The sequence below is a fragment of the Furipterus horrens genome, unplaced genomic scaffold, assembly GCF_987537825.1.
Source record: "Furipterus horrens unplaced genomic scaffold, mFurHor1.1.pri manual_scaffold_13, whole genome shotgun sequence".
Lineage (NCBI taxonomy): Eukaryota > Metazoa > Chordata > Mammalia > Chiroptera > Furipteridae > Furipterus > Furipterus horrens.
The window spans coordinates 52,006,679-52,028,009 of record NW_028327183.1 but is presented as its reverse complement, the minus strand read 5'-3'; the positions used below and the strand labels follow the sequence as shown (position 1 = coordinate 52,028,009).

Here is a 21,331-nt window from a genome sequence, read left to right as displayed (position 1 = left end):
TTGTTCTCTAAGGCGGATCGTCATGGGTGGCCTGCCCGGCATCAGTGTTTGATTAGGGTGGCGGTGACCATCCCTGTTGACAGTGACAGGTCAGAGGCGGGGAGTGGAGAGAGGCGTTGCCCGAGGGGCCCGTGGGATGTGCTCGGTGAGAATAGAGATTGGTGGGTAGGCATCCGGGATTCTCGTGGGCTTGGTTGGGAACATCTGAGGTGCCGTGGTCCACGTGAAAACAGGTTTCCGTGGAGCGTGAATGGGGGCGGCAGCCAGGTGCGGGGCACCCTTGGGAGACGGTGGGGTCGGAACGCAGGAGGCCTCGGGAGGACGGGTACGTGGGTGCGCACCGGACACCGGGGTATTGTTCCCCAGCGGTTTATGCTGAACAGTTTCAAGCACACGGAGAAGTCGAGAGAACGGTGAACGGTCACCTTTACACTCGCGTTCCATTAACACCCTGAGAGAGTGTGTCAGCCAGTGTGCACGTGCGTTCATACGCGCTCGAAGTCACTTTTGTCCTAGCCTTCTGTGTCAGTTCTGCCGCTGGTTTGTGTGACTTCGGGTAAGTTTCCAAGTTCTTTAAATCAGTTTTCCCGTTTAAACGAATGATGTCTGCCTTACAGGCCCTCAGGAGCCGCGCCTGCATGACCTGGCTCACCCGAATTACCTTGCAGAGGCCCCGCTCCCAAATAACATCACACCGAGGATTAGCGCTTCAGCATAGCAATTTGGGGCGCACACTATTAAGTCTGTAACAGGTAGGGACTTGACCAAAAGCTATTCAAATATACGTCTTTATAATCGGAGGTTTTCTATTTAAAATAATTCTATTAACTTACTTTTATCAAATATATTTTATAACTTCTATGAGTTCATGCTTGCTATTAAATGGAGATCTCTAATTTTTGTCTCAATATCATTGTATGCTTGTCATCAAAAAGCAGAGAATAAAAATCACCTTCAATTTACTAACTGATCTATCTGTAATGTTTTGAAATATGTATTAAAACTGAGTTATATATTATGGGTAATTTTCTTTTTATAACTTATAAAATAAGTCAGATTAAATGCATATTTCAAAGGCTTCTGATTTAATTTTACCAAACTTATCCAATGATGTTCTATTATATAATGCCTCCATGTACAGTATGCCAGATTTTTCTGCATCTTTGGCTGACAGTGGGTACATCATCCTTTTATTCTTTTCTAATATGAAAGCCCAGTTTTGGCTTGTTGACCATCTTTTGGGTATAAAAGTCATCTCACTGTGGTCTGCTCTCATTACTAACATCATTTATTATTATTTCTATATGTTTACCAGCCAATTTTAAACTGGAAAAGTTTGTTTTTTCTTTACTCATTTTTTGAAACTGGTCACATATTGGGAATAGTAGTTTTTTGTTACTTATTTTGTACTAAACAATTTGGCTGGCCTTTGTTGCCAGTTCCTGGCCTGTAGCCTCTACATTGTTGGAATGTCCTGAAGGACAGGAATATCTGTGTTATTCATGGTGGACCTTGATAACTTGTGTTAACAAGGTGACACATGATGGGTCTGTAGATACATTGTTTATGCTAGTGAGATGCCTCAGGATGGGGCTGCTTCTGCCAGAAGGACTAGTCGCGGTGATTAGAGGGTTGGGGCTTTGAGCCAGGTCATATCAGTCCAACCTCCAGGAGGGTAGGGTTGCTGGAAGATGAGTTACATGGCCAGTGATGATTTAATCATGCTCATTTAATGGAACACTAATAAGAACTATAGGCAGTGGAGTTTGGGTGAGCTTCTTTGGTTGGCAGTACCCCACGTATTGTGTCACACAGAAATACTGGATAAGGAATGTGTCCTGACTCCAAGGGGAGAGAATAGTGGAAGCTTCTAGTTTGGGACCCTCCCAGACCTCGCTCTATTGTGTCTCTCCTCCAGTAGACTGGTTATGATCTGTATCCTTTTGCTATAATAAAACTCCAATTTCATACATTTCCCCTTCAGGAACCTAATAAATTATGTTGTTGTTGTAAATAGTGCTTTTTTTTTTTTCCTTTTAATTTGAACGTGAAATTTTAATTAATATTGACATTGATCTTAAAGCAGTTGGGTAATGAGTTTTGTTTGTCCTTTTGCAATTTTCATTCCTTGAGTTTATTTTTCCCACTTGACTAGTCAAATTTTGATCTGTGGTACAGTTTGGGGTAAATATTTTGAGAGTGGTTATCATTGTCATGTCCCTAAGCTTAAAGAAATGCTGTAGATTTTACTTTTGTAGATACTTTATCAAGTTAACAAAATTCTTGTCTATTTTTAGTGGAGTAACATTTTTAAAACTTGTGAGTGGCTATGCTATTTTATTACTTGTCTTTTCTTCACCCACAGAAATAATTAATTAGTTCTTCGTACACTATCCTTTCATTCCTTAAATAAAGTCAACTATGCATTGTATAATTCTTCCTATGTATCAGTGGATATGGTTTTTAATACTTTATATAGCATTTTTATAGCCGAGTTCATAAATAAGATTGGCCCATAAGTTTCTTTCTCATATTGTCCTTGAAATCTAGGTCTGTTTTCTTTAGTTCTTTTGCTTCTTTGCATGTCTGGTAATTTTTGATTGAATGTCAGATAGTTTTACATTGTTGTTTGCAGGATTTTTTTATTCTTTTAACTTTTTGAGGTTTACTCTGGGTCATAGTTAAGTTACTTGGAAAGAGTTTGATTCTTTTTTTTTTGTTTTTGTTTTGAATTTTTATGAATATATTTCAGCCAAACTGACGAGACATGCCAGGGAGCAAGATCAAATACTCCAAAGGACAGTTTTGCAGCTCAGTTTGATTCCTTGGAGGCTTTCTTTTTGTATTGTTAGGTTGGGCAAAAATAGTCTTTTGTCTTGGGTACTTTGTCTCTGCTACTGAGGCAGTACTTTGCTGAGAACTCTATTTGAAGTCCCTGTGTATTAGAAGGTCTTTCCACCCTGGTTAGTGAGAACACAGACCATTCCTGATGTTCTGTGAGCTCCAGGAATTGTTATGCCTAGTTCTTTCCAGTGGCCTTCTCCCAGTTCATTAGTAGTTAGCCAGAGAGTCAAGGGAACCCTCTGCACATCTTAGGAGTTCTTTCTGTCTCCCTTCCATCTCTCCACCCCCACTTCTCTCTCTCCCTCCTTTTTTGTCTTCCTCCCTCCTTCCCTCTGTCCCTGTCTCACCCTGCCCTTGTGCACTGCCTGGCAAGCTTACCACCTCATTAACTTAGCAAGGCTGCAGATTTTGGGGGGGGCTCCTTCACTCTGTGTTGTGGCCAAAAAAGTCTCCCCGGGCAGTGAGCTGCAGCATACAAGGGCCTTTGCTTATTTGTTTCTCCTCTTCTCTGATTTCTGTGTCTGAAAAATAGTTGTTCTAGATATTTTTCCCCCATTTTTTAAAAATTGGTTAAGATGAAGAATAATTCTAGTAATTGCCCCTGGAATCGGGGGATTTTTTGATTATGAGGGTTTGTGTTTTATCCTTGCTCCGTGGGTTACTACGTGTGTGGCTTTTAGCTAATCGCTGGACCTTTCCTTTCTTGGTTTACCCTGAAGTAGAATAGTTATAGTATGTACCTCATAGCATTGTTGTGAGGGTTATGTGAGAAAAGAAGATGCTTAAAATGGTTCATTGACTGTATAGGAACTTGCTTTGATTATTTTCATGCCAAACAAATCTTTCCTTGACTCCACAGATGCTGGCTTCCTAAAATGAGCAGCTTCTGTCAGTGAAAAAAAGCAGATCTCAGTCCAGAAATTATTCCTTGTGGAGGCTGCCCTTGATGAGACACCAGTGTCAGGATTTCAGGAAAGATACTAAAAGTTGTGGCTGTTTCCTGAAAGCTCCTGAAATGACTAAGTCCCAGGTGAGCTTGTTATTTCCTAGTTTGTTATCCAGTAGGTTTCTGGAAACTTATAAAAATGTGTATAATCAAAGTCAACAATATAGAGAGACACATTGGGGCTGGGAGAGATGTGCTTGGACTGGGAGACAGAATAAATGATTCTGAGTAGCCATCAGGAAGAAAGATTTGTCCGCTTGTCATAGGGTCCTGCAAAGTGCTACTAATTAGCATGTTGCCAGATGAGCAGGATCCAGAACTGATTTGCGTACTTTTCTATGGAAATACTGGAAACCATCACAAAAGACTAAAAACGTGTTACAAGATTGACTTTGTATATACGGAGGAAGCAGATGTATTCCTTGAGATCAGTGAATATTTCTGGGATGTTAAGTGTGAAAAAATGTCTTTGATGTGTTGTCTTCTTCCATTTTTCTTTTTCTTTCCTTTTTCTTTTTTTTTTTTAAAGAGTTTATTTACTTATTTTTAGAGAGAGGAGAAGGGACGAAGAAAGAGAGGGAGAGAAACATCAATTGGTTGCCTCTCACACATCCCCAACTAGGGACCTGGCCTGCAACCCAGGCAGGTGCCCTGACTGGGAATCAAACCGGAAACCTTTTGGTTCTCAGGCTGACACTTAATCTGCTGAGTCACACTGGTCAGGGCTCTTCCATTTTCCTTATCCAGAAAATAGACCCAGTAAACAGTCATCTACCTAAGGAAATAGGGGAGATATAAAAGGCACAGCTAGGAAACTTTTAAAATCTCTTCATACCTATAACAAAAGATAATAGTGCTTACATAAATGCTGTTGTACAGATCATTGTATTAATATTTGTAAAATGTTTAGAATGATACATAGCACATAGTAAGAGCTCTGTGTTTGGTTGTGAGTATTATGGTTTAATATCTATTTCTCATAGGCAGTCCTGAGAGTAACATACTTTTGTGTGTGAACAACACTGCACTGGCTACTGAGTGTCTGCAGGAAATGTGTGCTCTTGCTCCAAGGCTAGTTTCTGCCTGTTCTCATCAGCTGCTTCTCCTGTCTCACTGAACTATTTGCAGTTCCTTGAGCCCAAATAGATCAGAAGCTATATGACACAGAGCCATGCTTTATTTCCCTTTTTTTTTTTTTTTAAATTGAAAAATGTGTAGTAGGTAACATTCAGTGCTCCTAAGGTGGCTGGCAGATAGTTTTTAGGTAGTTCAAAGTTTTAACATTTTATGTTGGGTGAATGAATGAATGAATGAAGGAGTGAAAGAAGATAGCACAAAGGGAGGAAAGTTTTAACAAATTTAGCCCAAAACTGTAAATCAAAACTAGATATAGAAAAATGTTTTCTTAGTATAAATAATAAGAATATTCTATAGTTATTTTGTACTTTATTCTATCCTAATAACTCCAGACTAAAACAGATTGTGTTATAACAGGGCATGTTGTCATTCAGTGATGTGGCTGTATATTTCACCTGGGAAGAGTGGCAGCTACTAGACACTGCTCAGAAGAATCTCTACTGGGATGTGATGTTGGAAAATCATAGCAACCTGATTTCATTGGGTAAAGACAACTTTCCTCAATACCTTAACTACAGCTCATTAGTTGCCTGTCTTTTTTTCCATTGCTACAATTTATGAGTATGCTGATATTCTCGGTGATTTTGGACTGGGACTTAAATAGAACTTATTTTGCTTATGATTAGACAGCGACAATACTTTTATTTCCAGATGAAAATTTTTAATTTTACTGAGATTTAAATTATGTAGTCTCTGGGACTGAGGGAATCTGGTGTTGGGACGGGGTGGAGGTGGGCAAAGGAGGAAAAAGTGGTGACAACTGTAATAGTGTAAGCAGTAAAAAAAATAAAGAAAAATAATAATAAAGTCCCCCCACCCCCCCAAAAAAGGAGAAATATTCTCACATAAAAATGTTTGGAGTTAAAAATAAGTAAATAAGTTACACATTATCTGAAACAGAACTGTTGCCACAGGCCCCAATTCCGCTCATGTTCTCTGTGATTACCCCTTGACAGGTTATCAGACTACTAAGCCCAAAGCAGTGCTCTGCTTGGAAAAAGGAGAAGAACAAGGAATTGTAGAGAGGGAATTTCCAGGTCATTTTAGTCCAGGTGAGTGAAACCAATGCAATGAGAGTTAGTGGGAGTAAAGTAATGGTTGGTCATTGATGTGGGACCCTTGTCATTTTAACATTTTTTCTTATAGTCTCTGAACCTTCAGAGGTGACTGAGAGTGAGTGAAAAAGTCTCTTGTATGAATGTTGTCTGCTTCTAATATTAACCTTCTGTATATGACTGTCTTTTTTAGCCACATAGGACGTGTACCTCCTTTCATCTACTCTGAATCAGATCTTTGCCTATTTTGTTTGGTCTTTATTTGCTTAGTTGTTCTTCTTTTGAAGCTTGTTAGATACAACTGGGTTCCTCCACCTTTTACCCATATTCACATACCTCTTATATTATGCTTTTAAGTAGTCATAGATGTGTTCAAAAGTTTGATGACCCCCTTGTCCTTCGTTTTATTACTCATTAGTTTCTTTTATTGAAAGCCTCAGACTTATATTGTGCACCGGCTATATCACTTTCTTCATTCTCTTTGAATATTGACTTGAGATTCCATCACCCTCCATTTCATGGTAATGGTAGTATTCATTGATTTTTTTTTCCCCTTAGAAGTAATGTGGCAAGTTTGTAACTGGTATCAGAAAGACATTGAGAAGGATCAACCCATGGAGAGAGACCATGAAAGTAATGCGTTGGAGAAAATATTTTCGCGTAGCAAAAATTTTGTTCCATTTCTACAAAAACCCAATAAATGTATCTCAAGAGGAATATCTTTGAAACAACATTCAGATTCAAATGTTCAAAGTGAAAACTACACAGTCAAGAACTCTAATGAGTTAAGTGGTTCTGGGAAATCGTTTTTCTATACTCTACATGAAACTTCTACCATTCATGCCCAGTACTATGAACCGAATTTACATGTGAAAGCTTTCAGCCTTGGGACAAATCCTAAAAGACTTCGCAGAATTCACACAGAGGGGAAACATGAATGCAGTGAATGTCCAAAATCTTTCATGTATAAGTCAAAGCTCATAATACACCAGAGAATTCATACAGGAGAGAAACCCTATGAATGCAAAGAATGTGGAAAAGCTTACAGAGAGAAGACGAAGCTCAGATTACATTGCAAAACTCACACAGGAGAGAAGCCTTTTGAGTGTAGTGATTGTGGGAAAGGTTTTATGCAGAAGTCAAACCTGATTATCCATCAACGAACTCATACAGGAGAGAAACCCTATGGATGTAGAGAATGTGGAAAGGCCTTCTGTGGTAAATCTCAGCTTGTTGTTCACCAGCGAATTCATACAGAAGGAAAATACTATAAATGCAGGGAATGTGGGATAGCCTTCAATAAAAACTCACACCTCATAACACATCAGAGAATTCACACAGGAGAGAAACCTTATAAATGTGAATGTGGAAGAGCTTTTGTGTATGCCTCACAGCTCATTGTCCATCATAGAATTCACACAGGAAGAAAACCTTATGAATGCAAGGAATGTGGGAAATCCTTTAACAAAAAGTCACACCTCATAAGACATCAGAGAATCCATACGGGAGAGAAGCCATATGAATGCAGTGAATGTGGGAAAGCATTTATAGACAATTCACATCTTATTGTTCATCGAAGAACTCATACAGGAGAGAAGCCTTATGAATGCAGGGAATGTAGGAAAGCCTTTAATAAAAAGTCATCCCTCATAACACATCAGAGAATTCATACAGGAGAGAAGCCTTATGAATGCAATGAATGTAGAAAAGCTTTTATAGACAAGTCACATCTCATTGTCCACCAGAGAACCCATACAGGAGAGAAACCCTATGAATGCAGTGAATGTGGAAAAGCTTTTATAGACCATTCACAGCTTATTGTTCATCAAAGAACTCATACAGGAGAGAAGCCTTTTGAATGCAGGGAATGTAGGAAAGCCTTTAGTTATAAGTCATCCCTCATGGCACATCAGAGAATTCATACAGGAGAGAGGCCTTATGAATGCAGTGAATGTAGGAAAGCTTTTATATACAAGTCACATCTCATTGTCCATCAGAGAACCCATACAGGAGAGAAACCCTATGAATGCAGTGAATGTGGAAAAGCTTTCATACGAAAGGCAGTGCTCATTGTACATCAGAGAACACATACAAGGGAGAAACCCTATGTCTGTCATGAATGCCAAAAAGCGTTTAGCAGTACGGCTATGCTCAGTACCCATCAGTTGATTCATACAGGAGAGAAGCCCCATGGATGCAATGAATGTGGAAAAGCTTTCCGCCAAAAAAGCCATCTTATTATTCATCAGCGGTGCCATACTGGAGAGAGACCCTATGGATGCATTCCATGTGGTCAGATCTTTAGCTAGAAGTCCTGGCTCATTAGATGTCAAAGACGTCACACAACAGAGAAACATATCAATGTCCTTAGTGTGAGCAAAACTTTTTTGAGAAGTCATACCTCTGTCCTGCAGAGAGGTCATGCAGGACAAAAAACCTTATCAATGGAATGAATGTGGGAAAACTTTACCTGTCAAGTTTTTTCTCACTTTTCATGAAGAAATTTATACAGAAATCTAAGAAACTGTTAAGTGCTGGAAAGACTTCAGTGAGACGTCAAATCTCACTGAAAGGAGAATTTATACAAGAGGCATCTTACAAATGTGGTGAAAGTTCCAATATTTTAAAATTGTTTTTGACCTTTCTAAGTTTCCAGGAGTGAAATCTTTTAAAGGCAGTGGATATACAAAAGTTATTTGCCACCAATGTAGCCTAGTATTTCATTAGAGGCATATGAATGAACTGAAAACTCAAAATCACTTCTTAAGGAGAGGAATCCCATTATACATCACATAAAGAAATGTTTTTGATAGGTCATCAAAAATTTTTCAATTTTCACAGGAAAAATCTCATGAATGTTGTGAATCCTGGAATATCTTCCAAACAAATGGGTTTTCATATCAAAGAAGACAGATAATACTTGTGGATATTTTTCTTTGTTTATTTTCTTTTTTTTAATTTATTTTTTTATTGATCTATTACAGTTGTCCCAATTTTTCCCCTGTTGCTCTCCACTGCCTCCTCCACTCCCACAGTCAGTCCCCACCCTGTTGCCCATGTCCATGGGTCATTTATATTAGTTCCTTGGCTAGGCCCTCCCCCCTTTTTCCCCTGTTCTTCCCCTCTCCCCTCCCCTCTGAATACTTGTGATAAGGGCTGCCTCTGGCAATAAATCCAACGTTACTGTGCATCAGACAATATTAAGGAGAATGAGTACAGTCTAATGATGGTGGAAAAGGTTGTTTACATATAAACAACTATAATAAAAATTTTAATCTTGCCAATTATTATATATTTATAAAAAGTGAACCACGAAGTAGTCAGTTGTGAAGGGTAAATACCTTTAGCATGCCAAATAACACTTTATTTCATGTTTGGTTATATTGATAGTGAAAGCAGTAAATTTAAAAAGGTCGTGGATGTATGTATTTTGCTTTGTGTCTGAGTATTTTTGTAGAACATGTACAAATTTGTTTCCAGATTTCACAAGATAAAGTTGTGTACCACAAAATTTTTGTTTCAATTTGAATGTGTAGTATCCACCCTCCAAAATGCCAACATTGTAAATTTTTGTATATCATATAAGTTGAAAGGGAAGTAATTAGACTTAAGATTGAGACAGTAGTAACATAACACCATACACACATATATTTACTGTTGTTTACTGGTATATATATAAATGGAACTATTACTTTTCAGCACTTTGTAATAAAATTTTTGAAACAAATTGTCTTTTGGTTGTCCCTTAGAAAAGAACACTCCTTAAAATAATTGAGTTTTAAAAAAACCCTCACCCAAGGACATTTTTTCATTGCTTTTAGAGAGGGAGAGGAAGGGAGAGAAGAAGGAAGTGAAAGAAACATCAATGCAAGAGAGAAGCATCTATTGGTTGCCTCTTGTAGGCACCCCAACCAAGGTTTTTATATCCCTGGACTGGGGATTGTCCATGCTGAACTGGGGATTCTACACGCCAGTACTGAGGATTGAACCTGCAACCTAGGTATGTGCCCTGATCAGGAATCAAACCTATAATCTTTTGATTATGGGATGACACTCCAACCAACTGAGCCGCACTGGCCAGGGCAAAAGTAATTGAGTTTTAAGAATGAAGGGTAATCACAACTTCTCTTTTCCAAGCTGAGTCCTAAAAAACTGGAATTGGCTGCTATTCAAATAAATAAAGATTAAAATACCACCTTCGTTGGTGGTATTGCTTATATGAGGATTGTGGCCAGATGGTGCTTCCCACTACTTTCGCCCCTACGACCTAGTTTATTAGTTTCCTAGGGCTGCCATAGGAAAGTACTATAAATGGAGTGGCTTAAAACAACAGAAAGTTCTGGAGGCTAGAAGTCCAAAATCAAGGTGTCATCAGGGCCATCCTCCCTCTGAATCCTGTTGTGGAATCTTTCCTTGCCTCCCAGCTTCCGGTAGACTTGCTGGCAGTTTTTGACATTCCTTAGCTTGCAGGTGCGCAAGTCTAATCTCCGTCTCCATCATCACGTGGCATTCTTCCCATGTGCCTCTGTGTCTTCATATGGCCATCTTATAAAAACGCTAGTCACAGGGGCCCACCCTAGTCCATTATGACATCATCTTTTTTATTTTTTAATTTTTTAAAATTTAAGACCTTTATTAACAGGTGCTTGCAGTTTGTTGACTTTTTTGAAAAAAATCAAGTTGTAAACTTTTATTACAAATTAAAAATGAGGTTCTTAAAAACCTCAACTTGACCAGATATGAAACAATTTAAAAACCTTTAAAGGTGCATGGAGAAAAACCAGGCTTATTTTTTTTAAAAAACACATTTGTCATTACCAAAAAGAGACATCTTTAGATAAAAATAATAAAAACCCCATGCTGCATAGGTAATGCAGATAGTTCTAGTCATCTGGTCAACGGGCAGAAAGCAAGCACTTAAGGTCTTCAGCTCCAATCTTTTGTTCGTTTCTTATTGCTGGAATTTCATATTCATTTCTTCTTGTTAGATGACTAAACCGGATATGGTAGAGATGGTAAGATGGCATTTACTCAGCCCCACCCTGCTCATCCTCAGGAGTGGACGAGTTCTCAGCTGTTGGATCGGCTGCTTTTGTCTCTTTGCCATCTTGTGGTTTAGGGTTCTCTGGGCGTCTGCGTCGGTAATTGAAGTTGTGGCTATACCGACGTCGAGGTGGCTAATGACCTTGGGTCTCATCTTGATTTTCTTTATCTTCTTCATTGCCGTCCTCTCTAGGCTGTCTTTGGCGAGGAGGGCCCCTGCGAAATCGTGGTCTGTAGCCCCGATACGTATTCTGTCTCACTGGTCTACCTTGTTCTCCCGCACCCTGGTTGTCAGCACCCTGCATCACCTCTCCCTGCACAGGAGGGTTGGAATATTGTGGTCGACGCCCATAGGGTCTCCGCATGTGGTAAGATGGGAACCGTTGCCTGCGATAGGGCGGGCGCTGTCAGGCCTGGGCTGCAGAAGGCTCTCGGATCCCTCGTTCTTTTCCCCACTCTCACTGTTCTGGTAATTCTGCTGGTAGTTGCGGGGAGGGCCCCTGCGACGCGGACAGCGTCTGTAATGGTGACGGTCTGCTGCGTGTTTGCTGCCTTGCACTGGAGCTCCACCGGGGCCTCTAACATTTGCTGCCTCCGCACCCTTTTCTCCTTCAACAGCATCAGACTCCACCGTCTCTCCGTGTCCTGCGCTGCGAAGGGACTTCCTGGGGTTGTGCTTTGGGGCAGTCTGGTGCCCAAATACATCCTCCTTGGTGTTCATTCCTGTTGATGAAACCATATCCGTTTCTTACATTGAGCCGTTTTACTGTCCCCAAAACCTTCGTTGCGATGACCTTCTTGTCGCCGCCCAATGTGAGGCCGCCCGGGCCGCCGCTCCCTGCGCCCCTGCCCGTGGTGCCCGGCCTGGTGTCGGCAGCGCTGAGGGTGGCGGCGGCGGGGGCCGGCAGGCGGCTGCTGGGCCTCGGTCGCTGCTCATGGTTGCGGTGACGGTGACTGGGGCCGGCCGCGGCAGCTGCGGCTCCTCCCGGGGTGTGATCGTAACTAGGCCGGTGGCGGCGGTGGGACTGCTCAGGGCTCTCTGGGGTCCGCCCTCCGCTCCCGCTCCCGATGGAACTCTATGACATCACCTTAATTACACCCGCAACTACTGTACAGCACTCCCTCACTTACCGCGGGTATTATGTTCCAGACCCCGCTGCAAAGTAGGAACCTTACATTTATTCTACACTCCTAAACCTACGTAACTTTAACAACATATGATACAGTACCACAAAATCCCGCGGTATAGCAAAGAACCTACGATAAATAATATTTTAAAAAATCCCGCGATACAGTGAGGCCGCGATAAGTGACCCGCGGTATAGCGAGGGACTGCTGTATTTCCAAATACAGTCACATGCTGAGGTATTGGAGGTTAGGACTCAAGTATGCCTCTTGGAGGGAGGGTGCGTTGGTTCTGGTACCGATTTCATTGTGTGTGTTTCCAGGGGTGAGGGTGTAGTTTCCCACGCCAACCAATAATCCTCAGACATTAGCAGGGTGTCCAAGAATTCAGCTCTTTCCTGACACTGTCTACCTGGAGAAAGCATCAGATCCCACAGTTAAGCGTTCTGGTCCACAAGACTGGCCCCTTCCTTCTGATGGCAGCCACAGTCTCAGGCCCTTAACCATGCTTCTGACCAGTGACTCTAAACTGCAGGTTTCAATGACCCCTTCCAACACGGAATGCCAATCGTAAGTCTAAGTTATTACCTGTACTTCTGCGTCATGGGCTATAAATTAAGAGTTTCCCCCAGCCCCCTTATCCGGTTTGTTTACTTTGCTAGAATGACTCAGAACTCACAAACATGTTGATTACTACATTACCTTCCGTTTGTGTGTAAAAGGATCTAAGGCAGGAACAGACATGGGATAGATGCATAAGGCAAGGTACAATGGGGAGGGGTGTGAAGCTTCCATGCCCTCTCCAGCCACGCCTCTTCCCACATGTATTCACCAGCCTGGAAGCCCTGACCTCATCCTCTTGGGTTTTTATGGAAGCTTCATTATATAATCACAAGTGATTACACCATTGCTATTGGCAACTGATTCAACCTCCTGGCCCCTCCCCTCTTGGAGTGGGGTATGCGTGGAACTCGCAGTCCCAACCCTCTAATTGCATGGTCGGCTCCACTGGCAACGAACCCCCAATAATGTGACAAAAGACACCTCTAATGCTCTCAACACTTAAGAAATTCCAAAGGCTTGAGAAGCCGTGGCTCAGGAATTGTGGCTGAAGGCTATATATTTCTTATAAACCATAGTAGTATTACCGAAGGACACATTCATTGTAAGCACCAAACAATTTGGATGTGTAACTATAGAGATAGTCCCAGTCTCAGATCAGACACATTTATCTAGGCAGTGACACTCGTCATCCTCCTAAGTGGGGACTGAGGAAGGAGACCCTGCATATAGGCCTCTTCAGGGCACACCCTGGGTCCCCTAGCGATGGTGTTGACCACTGTTGCAGCAGGCGTGAGAGGAAATGTCCTGTTCTGCCAACAGGCTAACACAAACAGAAAAAGGAAATGAGCACAGACACCCCAGACAGAGACTGTTTGGGTAACTCACAGATGGGACAGTTTACCTTCTTTCTTGGAGCGCAAAAGGTAAGGGCACAGGAAAGAGTTCTTCCCAATTTAGTGGATATAGTTGAACTTTATTTAGTAAGTTTAGTTATAAATTTGAGAAGATGGAGAAAATGCTTCAGCATATTCAAAAAGGGGGTGAGGCCATGCCAGTTACATTGAATGTCCCAGCTCATGAAACAGCTATATCAGTACAATAGAATACTAAAAACAGGAAATAAGTGGCCGAGGGCCACCTTCATCAAAGGGATGCCCGTCACAAGCCAGGTACACAAGCTAGTTGCATAAGAATACAGTACGCCTAGTGTGTCACTTCCTGTTATTGCCTGTACCAGTGTATTGACTCTCAGACCCAGTCTACCCTTAACACCCGTTAACGATGCCAGAGCCGGACCTTTGTCAGCTGCTGCGGTCGTAGGGTTATTAACAGAGTACAAGAGGAACATTATGTGGCCATAGCAAAGGGGCTTCTCTTTCTCGTTCTGGTGCGCTCTTTTCCCCTGAATGTGTGGCTACCAGCAGAGTGGCTGGCTGGAGTCCCCTGGCCTTCACTTCAGTGTTCCTCGCTACCGAGTTCCATCTCCTGTAGCTTCCAGTGAGCTTCACCGTCATCGGCAGGTCACATTTTGTGGATGAGCTTTGCCCTGTCGCTTAGTTTTACCAACTATAATATTAATTATTCTCACCTGGTTCAGTTATTACCATGATGGCTGCAAAATAGCGATTTTATTCCTATTTTGTATGTATTTAATATTTGGAATTCTGTAAGGAAGGGCTTTTCTCCCCCATTTGTTTGTTTGTTTAATGTCAATGTGGTTTCAAGAGTTATTTTAGTCACTGGTTTGTCGTCTTTGCTATCATTGTTTTGAACTCATATTTCTCCAGATTTGGCCAATACAAGTCCTGTCAGCTTGGCTTCTGTGTATTTTTGACATGTTTCCACCATTTTTTGAGCACTTCGTTTGCTTCAAGAATATTGTCCGGGTTCCTTTATTTTCCTTGTCCCAGTACAGGAATCAGTGATTTCTCCAAGCAGTCCTAGGTTTTTAAGGTGCAGAGTTGTATTTAGAAACAAAGATCAGGGTGCTAGGTATCCCCATTGCTACTGAGGTCACTACTTTTAGGCTGTCTTGGTGGACAAAACTTAGGAAACACACTCTTGTATATCTGTGTGTATATGTTTGCATGTGTACATCCTCGTATATGGATGTAATAACCATCAATCACACTGACAATTCTCATTGAAGTCTAACACCTTGATCTCATTCTGATCTTCCCCCTCTCCATATTTGTTACTCTGTTCTCCAAGAGTGTCAAAGTTTGTCTCCCATCATTCTAAAATAGTTACTCATTTTCTCAACTCCTAGAATACACAGAAAGGAATATCAGGGTAGCTAATCCATACTGTTGTAAAAAACTGACTAGAGTTAATATTCATTTATAGTTCTTTTTGTCCCAAATATTAGTGTACAAAGTTAAAATACTGTGTTGAAAAGTTACTCGGGACAGTTTCTAAAATCACTTCGTTGTGGTTTATGAATAACATATAATTAAATTAGTTATTTTCTGTTTATATTTTAGAATTTTTCTACCCACGCTTCTTGATGTTAATTTTTGTGTGCGTGTGCCAAACATCAACGTGATTCCAGATGTCAAAACTATATTGAAAGTTTTGTATAGAATTGCTCAACAAACTAATTCATGTGATTTTTAGTTTGAGACTTTTTGTAAAAATTCCTACATTTGCATTTAATGTTATAACAATGCAGTACCATAAGTGAGGTAGTGTGAATTATTGTACCATTGACCTATTTTTATGAATGGGGATGACTGAGGATGTAGAGGGAAGGAAGAAACTGACTTTCCCAATATTTCTGAAAGGGTTGAAATTCCTGTTTTCTACGTTCAATCATGAATGTGGAATAGGAATAAGGACAGTTCCCTTTGGTTTTAAAAAAGGTTAGTTATTTTATGTATTTTAGATATGCAAAGGAAAAAGACATATGTTCACCAATGGCATATTTCATAACACAGTGAAAAGAAATGACCCAGAGCTACATTTATCAGTGTGATCGACTCTCACAGGTACAATGTTCATTGAGAAATTTGATCATAGAAAACAAACAGTGTAATATTTAATTAGGCAATACAAACAAAGAAGTTTCTTAAAGGTACCTATTTAGCAAAACTATACAGAAAAGTCAGGGAATGCTAGACACAGGATTTAGCATAGTGGTAACTTCTTGGTGTGAAAGGGTATTTGATCAGAGAAGGGCAAAGAAAAAGCTTCACCTCAGCAGTGTTGATTGTATTCTTTCTCTTAAGGTGATGGATATGAACCTTCAGTATTTTTTTTCTATCTTCCATACAAAGAATGCATAGTCCTTTGTATGAAATATATTACAATGTCAGAAAGCACTAGTGTGTGAATAAAAAACACATCACTGGGTTCTTTTGTTTTCACGGTGCTACCTCGCTGACAAAAAGTATAACCCAAGTACTTTGGAACTGAGAAGCCCCTTATACTTGAACAGTAAGGTTTCATAGTGTCTTTCCAATGCCTTTGTCACCTTAGGATTTCACGAAGGATCCGACAGTCATAGCTGAACAACTTTATTATACTAATCCAATACTTTAGAAATCTCCATCCAGAGGTTGTTTTTATTATTTTTTTAATGTATTTTATTGATTATATTGTTACAACAGTTCCAATTTTCTCCCCTTTACTCTCCTCCACCCAGCATCTCCCACCCCCAGCAATGCCCCCCCCAAGTCCATACCCCTGGTTCATAAAAAATAACTATCCCCCCCCTCAGATATTAAGACCCTTTGTAATCTTGTAAAGGACAATGGGCGAAGGTCTCAAGCTCAGAGATTTTTTTTTTTAACAGTAAGAATTATTTGGCTTTATTTTTGCTTCATTGCAAATATCCATATAACAAATTATTAGAAACCATGGTTTTTATTATTGTTTTAAAGAAATAGGTATTTTTTCCTTCCAGGTATTGCCATAATATCAGTGTAAGAAAACCTACCTTTATTAAACCAATAATTGGCAAAGTGTGCACTCTAAAATTGCATGATACAAACATCAGTTAAGATATTGATTGCTCTCAGTTATTTCTGACCACGCCAAAGAAGAAAAACCACTTTTTATGAATGTTGGTTATACTAAAAGATAAATTAATACTGATTCCAGTTCCTAAAAATTGTATTTCTCTTTAAGAATAATACAATTTTTTTAAAAAAATATTGAACTGGTGTATTAAAAAGTAACCTGAAGTGTCCCCTTCTCCTTTGCCCTCTCGAGGAGTCTGTTGGAAGGTGGGTGCTATTTCATCTGTAAATGTTTGGTAGAATTCACAGGGGAAGCAATGCAGGCCTGGAATTTTCTTTATGGTTTTTGATTAGGAATTCAACTTCTTAATATTGTACTGTTATACTTAGATTTTCTAGTTCTTTGTGTCAATTTCATATGTTGTACTTTTCAAGGAACTTGTTTATTTCATCTAAATTGTTAAATATAGTGACATAGAATTATAATATCCTTTTAATATGTTTAGGATCTGTAACGATGTCCCTTTATTCATTCCTAAGGTAATTCATGTTTTCTGGACATTCATCACTTTTATTGATATCTTAAAATAACCTACTTATTGACTTAGTTGATTTTCTCTATTGATCTCTATTTCATCTATTTTCACTTTTCTTGTTAGTATTTTTTTATACTTTCTTTGGGTTTAATTTGATCTTTTTCTGTTTCTTTAAGGATGGGGTTAGCTGTTGAGTTCATATCTTTCTCTTCTGTTAAAAGCACTAGAAGGTAAAAATTTCTCTTTAAATATGTTCTTTAGATGCAAATTACAGTTTGATATGTTTTATTTTTATCACCAGTTAAAAATATTTTTTAATTTTCCTTGAGATTTCTTCTATGGCCCATAGGTTGTTTAAAAGTATGTTTAATTTTTCAACTGTTTGAGCATTTTCTAGGTGTGTTATTGTTACTGATTTTTAATTTGATGTGTTGTGATCATAGAATATACTTTTTGTGATTTCAAGCCTTTGATTTTTATTGAGATGTTTTATGACCCAGCATTGAAAAGAATTTTGTTGTGTATTGTGTTCTTGTTAGGTGTAGTATTTCATTCATGCCAGTTAGGGCATTTGGTTGTATTGTTTAAGTCTCCCTATATTTTTACTGATTAATTTTTTATTAGACCATTTGGTATTTTCTCACTGGTCTTGGATACTCCATTCTGTTTATCTTCACACTGTTGTTTTTTTTTTTTTTTTTAATATTTTACTCTTGAGTCTTTCTATTGATCTGAATCCATGTTCACTCATTCTTAATCTTGAGTTTAATCTGCTGCAAACATCTGACATTTTATTTTTCAGTTCTACAATTTCCATTTATTTGTTTATTCTATTTTCTCCTGAAATTTCCCAGCTCTTTGTACGTGGTCCACCTTTTTCCACAAAATCCTTTATTTTTATTTTTTCCACTAAATCCTTTAGCATTTTTATAATGAAGTCCCTGTCTGCTAATTCCAAAATCTGGGCTTTTCTCCAGGTCTACCTTTTATGTGTTTCTCTCCTTCAGTACGTATCAAATTTTCTTTCTTTGTGTGTATCTTTTAACCTTTTATTTTATGCCAGACATTTTATATAAATGAATTGTAGAGACTGAAGTTAATATTTACTTTACAATGGTCTTACAGATTTCTAACACCCTGTATTTTTAACTTAAAGAAATTGTGAAGTATAACATACAGAAACCTTCAGAAACCAAATGAATATACCAGTTTATCCACACTCCTATTGATGGACTCGGGTTGTTTCCAGTTTGGGGCTGTTATGAATGAAGCTACTGTGGACCTTCTTGTCATCTCTTTGTTGAAATATGTTTTTTAAATTTTCTTGGGTAAATATCTAGGAGTTGAGGAGCTTTTCAGAATATATAGTCATCCCCTTCCCCTCCCAGTTTTATTAAGGTGTAATTGCCATTCAGTACTGTGTAAGTTTAAGGCACCCAGTATAATGGTTTGATTTACATATATTGTAAATGATTACTGTAATCACTGAGCATCTATCATCTCATAGGTGAAATAAAGAGAAAAAATTCTCTTTATGATGAGAACTCCTACGATTTACCTGTGAACAACTTTCCTATATGTCATACAGCGGTGTTAGTTATAATCCTTATGTTGTACATTACGTCCCTAATACTTCTATCTTATAACTGGAAGTTTGACCTTTTGACTACCTTCCTCCAATTTCCCCGACCCCCACCCTTCACTCTGGTAATCACAAATCTGATTTTTCCATGACCTTGGTGTTTAGTTTGTTTTTAAGTTTCACATGGAAGTGAGATCATACAGTACTTGTCTTTCTGTCTGATTTGTTTTACTTAGCTGAAAGTAAAACAAGGTCCATTTATGTTGTTGTAAATGGCAGGACGTGATCATTAAAAAAATATTTTAATTAATTAATTTTTAGGGAGGGAGAAAGAGACGGAGAGAAACATTGATGGGGGAGAGATACGTCAAAGGTTGCCTCTCTCGCGCCTCCCGCTGGGGACCTGGCCTGCAACCCAGGCATGTGCCCTGACGGGGAATCGAACCGGAGACCTTTCAGATGAGATCGGGCGTGTTCAGGGTGGTATAGTCCTAGACAAAACAGGCAGCCTTTCACTTCGCAGGCCAGCACTTAATCCACTGAGACACACCAGCCAGGGCGCTCTTTTTTTTTTTTTTTTTTTTTTAACGGCTGAATAATGGAATATGTAGTTTCTCAATCTGTCTTTTCAACTACCTCCCTAGCTGACTCGGCTGTGACCGCACTAGAAAGGAACATGTGGGAAGAAGCACCGCTGTACTTGGTATTCGGAGGTGGGAGACGGGAGGGAGTGGGAATGTGAGGGGAAGACAGTTGTACAACAGTGTCCCAAGACTGTAAGACATTTTTGTTCGTTCGTTTGTTTTTTTGGTCTAGCAACAGTGAGGGTTGAGAGAGGGCCAAGAAGATACCCGGGATTTCTCGGAAGGTTATTTATTCAGAGGGTCCGAGACAACTGAGAGAAGCCGCCAGGGAACTTAGCAAGGTCTCCGGAGGCTCCCCGCCCGGGGCTGAGGCGGGATGGAGCGGAGAAAGCGTCCCCGTCCTCCCTTGCGTTTTAGTGCCCGGCGACCACTAGGTGGAGACTGTGTTCTGCCCTGAGTTCTCATTAGCTCTCGGGATGAATAAGGGAAGGGGAGCGGCGACAACTCCAGGCCCCCGCGGAGTGGTTTAGCTTTTGCGGCATTTGGTTCCCCCGCTTTCTCTCTTCTAATGAGCCCAACTTTAGATAACATCACCCTGACACGAATACGTTGCCGGGCTTCAGGCAGCCTGAACTCCAGAAGCTATAAGGCTTCTTTAATATAAAGGAGAAGGGACGTGCCCTGGCCGGGTGGTACCGTTGGCTGGGGCGTAGTCTCCTACCCTGAAAGGTTGAGTGTTTGATCCCCGGTTGGGGCACGTGTGGGAGGTAACTGATCTGTCTCTCTCTCCGCCCCCTTCCCTCCCTCTAATTCACCCTACAGATAAACCCATATGTCTTTAAAGGGATGTGTTTGCAATTATTCATAAGAGCATTGTTGGTCACAGCAAAAGATTAGAAACAATTTACAACTGATATTAGCCAAAAGGCCAGAGAAGCATTTAGACACAGTTTAAGTGTTCATTAATATGTGACAGGTTAAATAAATTCTGTCACACCACTGGAATACAACGCATGCATGAAAAAGAACGAGGAAGCTTTTTATGTACCGATGGGATGTGACCATTGGGTCTCATTGCTTTGAAGTAATTCACATCTAGCCAAAAGGATGGCTGAAGAAAGTATTGTTTTAGGTGAATGAATTTTCACAAATTTTGGCAAGGAAGGATAGGGCAAATATTGAGTAGGAGGCTTTGAGTCTCTGTCACATCCTACCCCTCTGTCTACGCACCATCCCTGTATACCCTGCTCCTCAAATAGAAGTAGTCCCATCCTTCCCCAGGGTGACGATGCAAGGTTTTATTTTGGAGTTTTAGACTCAGTCAGGTCTAGAAGTGTTTCTTTGTGGTAAACGTTCCCTACACTTACCAGGATCCTCAGCTCCCGGACTCCCCATATACAGTGGAGCAATGGCAATGAAGCATCCACAGTGGAAATTTCCAGTGCAGCCCAGAAAAGTAGAGAGGATGTAGCAGGCACAATCGCATTGCAATTAACCGAAGCCAGTGGGGAGGACTATTAAGAATTCCCTGCTCTGACAATGGAAGAGGTTTCATAATTAGCCACTTTGGAAGCATTGGCTCTCCTGTCTAGAGAATGTACACTGTCCTTTATTGCTGCTGTCATTACCCTCTTGCATGCATTTCTTGTACTTTAAAATATTATTTAAAATTTTTTTAAATTTAAATTTATTGGTGTGATATTAATAGGGTCACATAGATTTCAAGTGTACCTTTCTGTGATCCAAGACCTGTATTTTGCACTGTGTACCCATCACCCAAAGTTAACCCATTTTCCATCACCATTTATTAGGCCCCACCCCCACCCCTATTGCATTTCTTGTTTCTTATTTCCTGTGGCCACACCTTAGAAGGGCATTGGAGGGTATGTATTTCTTGGGCAGTAAAAAGCATTTCTAGCCCTGGCCGGGTGGCTCAGTTGATTGGAGCATCATCCC

At 40.1% G+C, this 21,331-nt stretch overlaps 1 protein-coding gene and 1 pseudogene across 1 annotated transcript; one reads left to right on the top strand and one right to left on the bottom strand.

The window, feature by feature from the left end:
* The first annotated feature begins 622 nt into the window (after positions 1-622).
* Positions 623-9,675, top strand: LOC149995268 (uncharacterized). The gene is made up of 5 exons (XM_090260264.1): positions 623-752; positions 3,704-3,874; positions 5,285-5,411; positions 5,884-5,979; positions 6,541-9,675. The coding sequence occupies exons 2-5, from the start codon at positions 3,791-3,793 to the stop codon at positions 8,289-8,291; spliced, it is 2,058 nt and encodes a 685-aa protein (XP_090116390.1). The 5' UTR covers positions 623-752; positions 3,704-3,790; the 3' UTR covers positions 8,292-9,675.
* A 1,334-nt stretch (positions 9,676-11,009) lies between these two features.
* Positions 11,010-19,910, bottom strand: LOC149995267 (Y-box-binding protein 1-like; annotated as a pseudogene).
* Positions 19,911-21,331: the final 1,421 nt, after the last annotated feature.

Bases quoted from the DNA above. Each gene is read 5' to 3' on its own strand.
- LOC149995268 (XM_090260264.1), top strand. From the start codon at position 3,791: ATGAGACACCAGTGTCAGGATTTCAGGAAAGATACTAAAAGTTGTGGC. The intron at 3,875-5,284 runs GTGAGCTTGTTA...GTGTTATAACAG, and splicing joins CTGAAATGACTAAGTCCCAG to GGCATGTTGTCATTCAGTGA. The intron at 5,412-5,883 runs GTAAAGACAACT...ACCCCTTGACAG, and splicing joins TAGCAACCTGATTTCATTGG to GTTATCAGACTACTAAGCCC.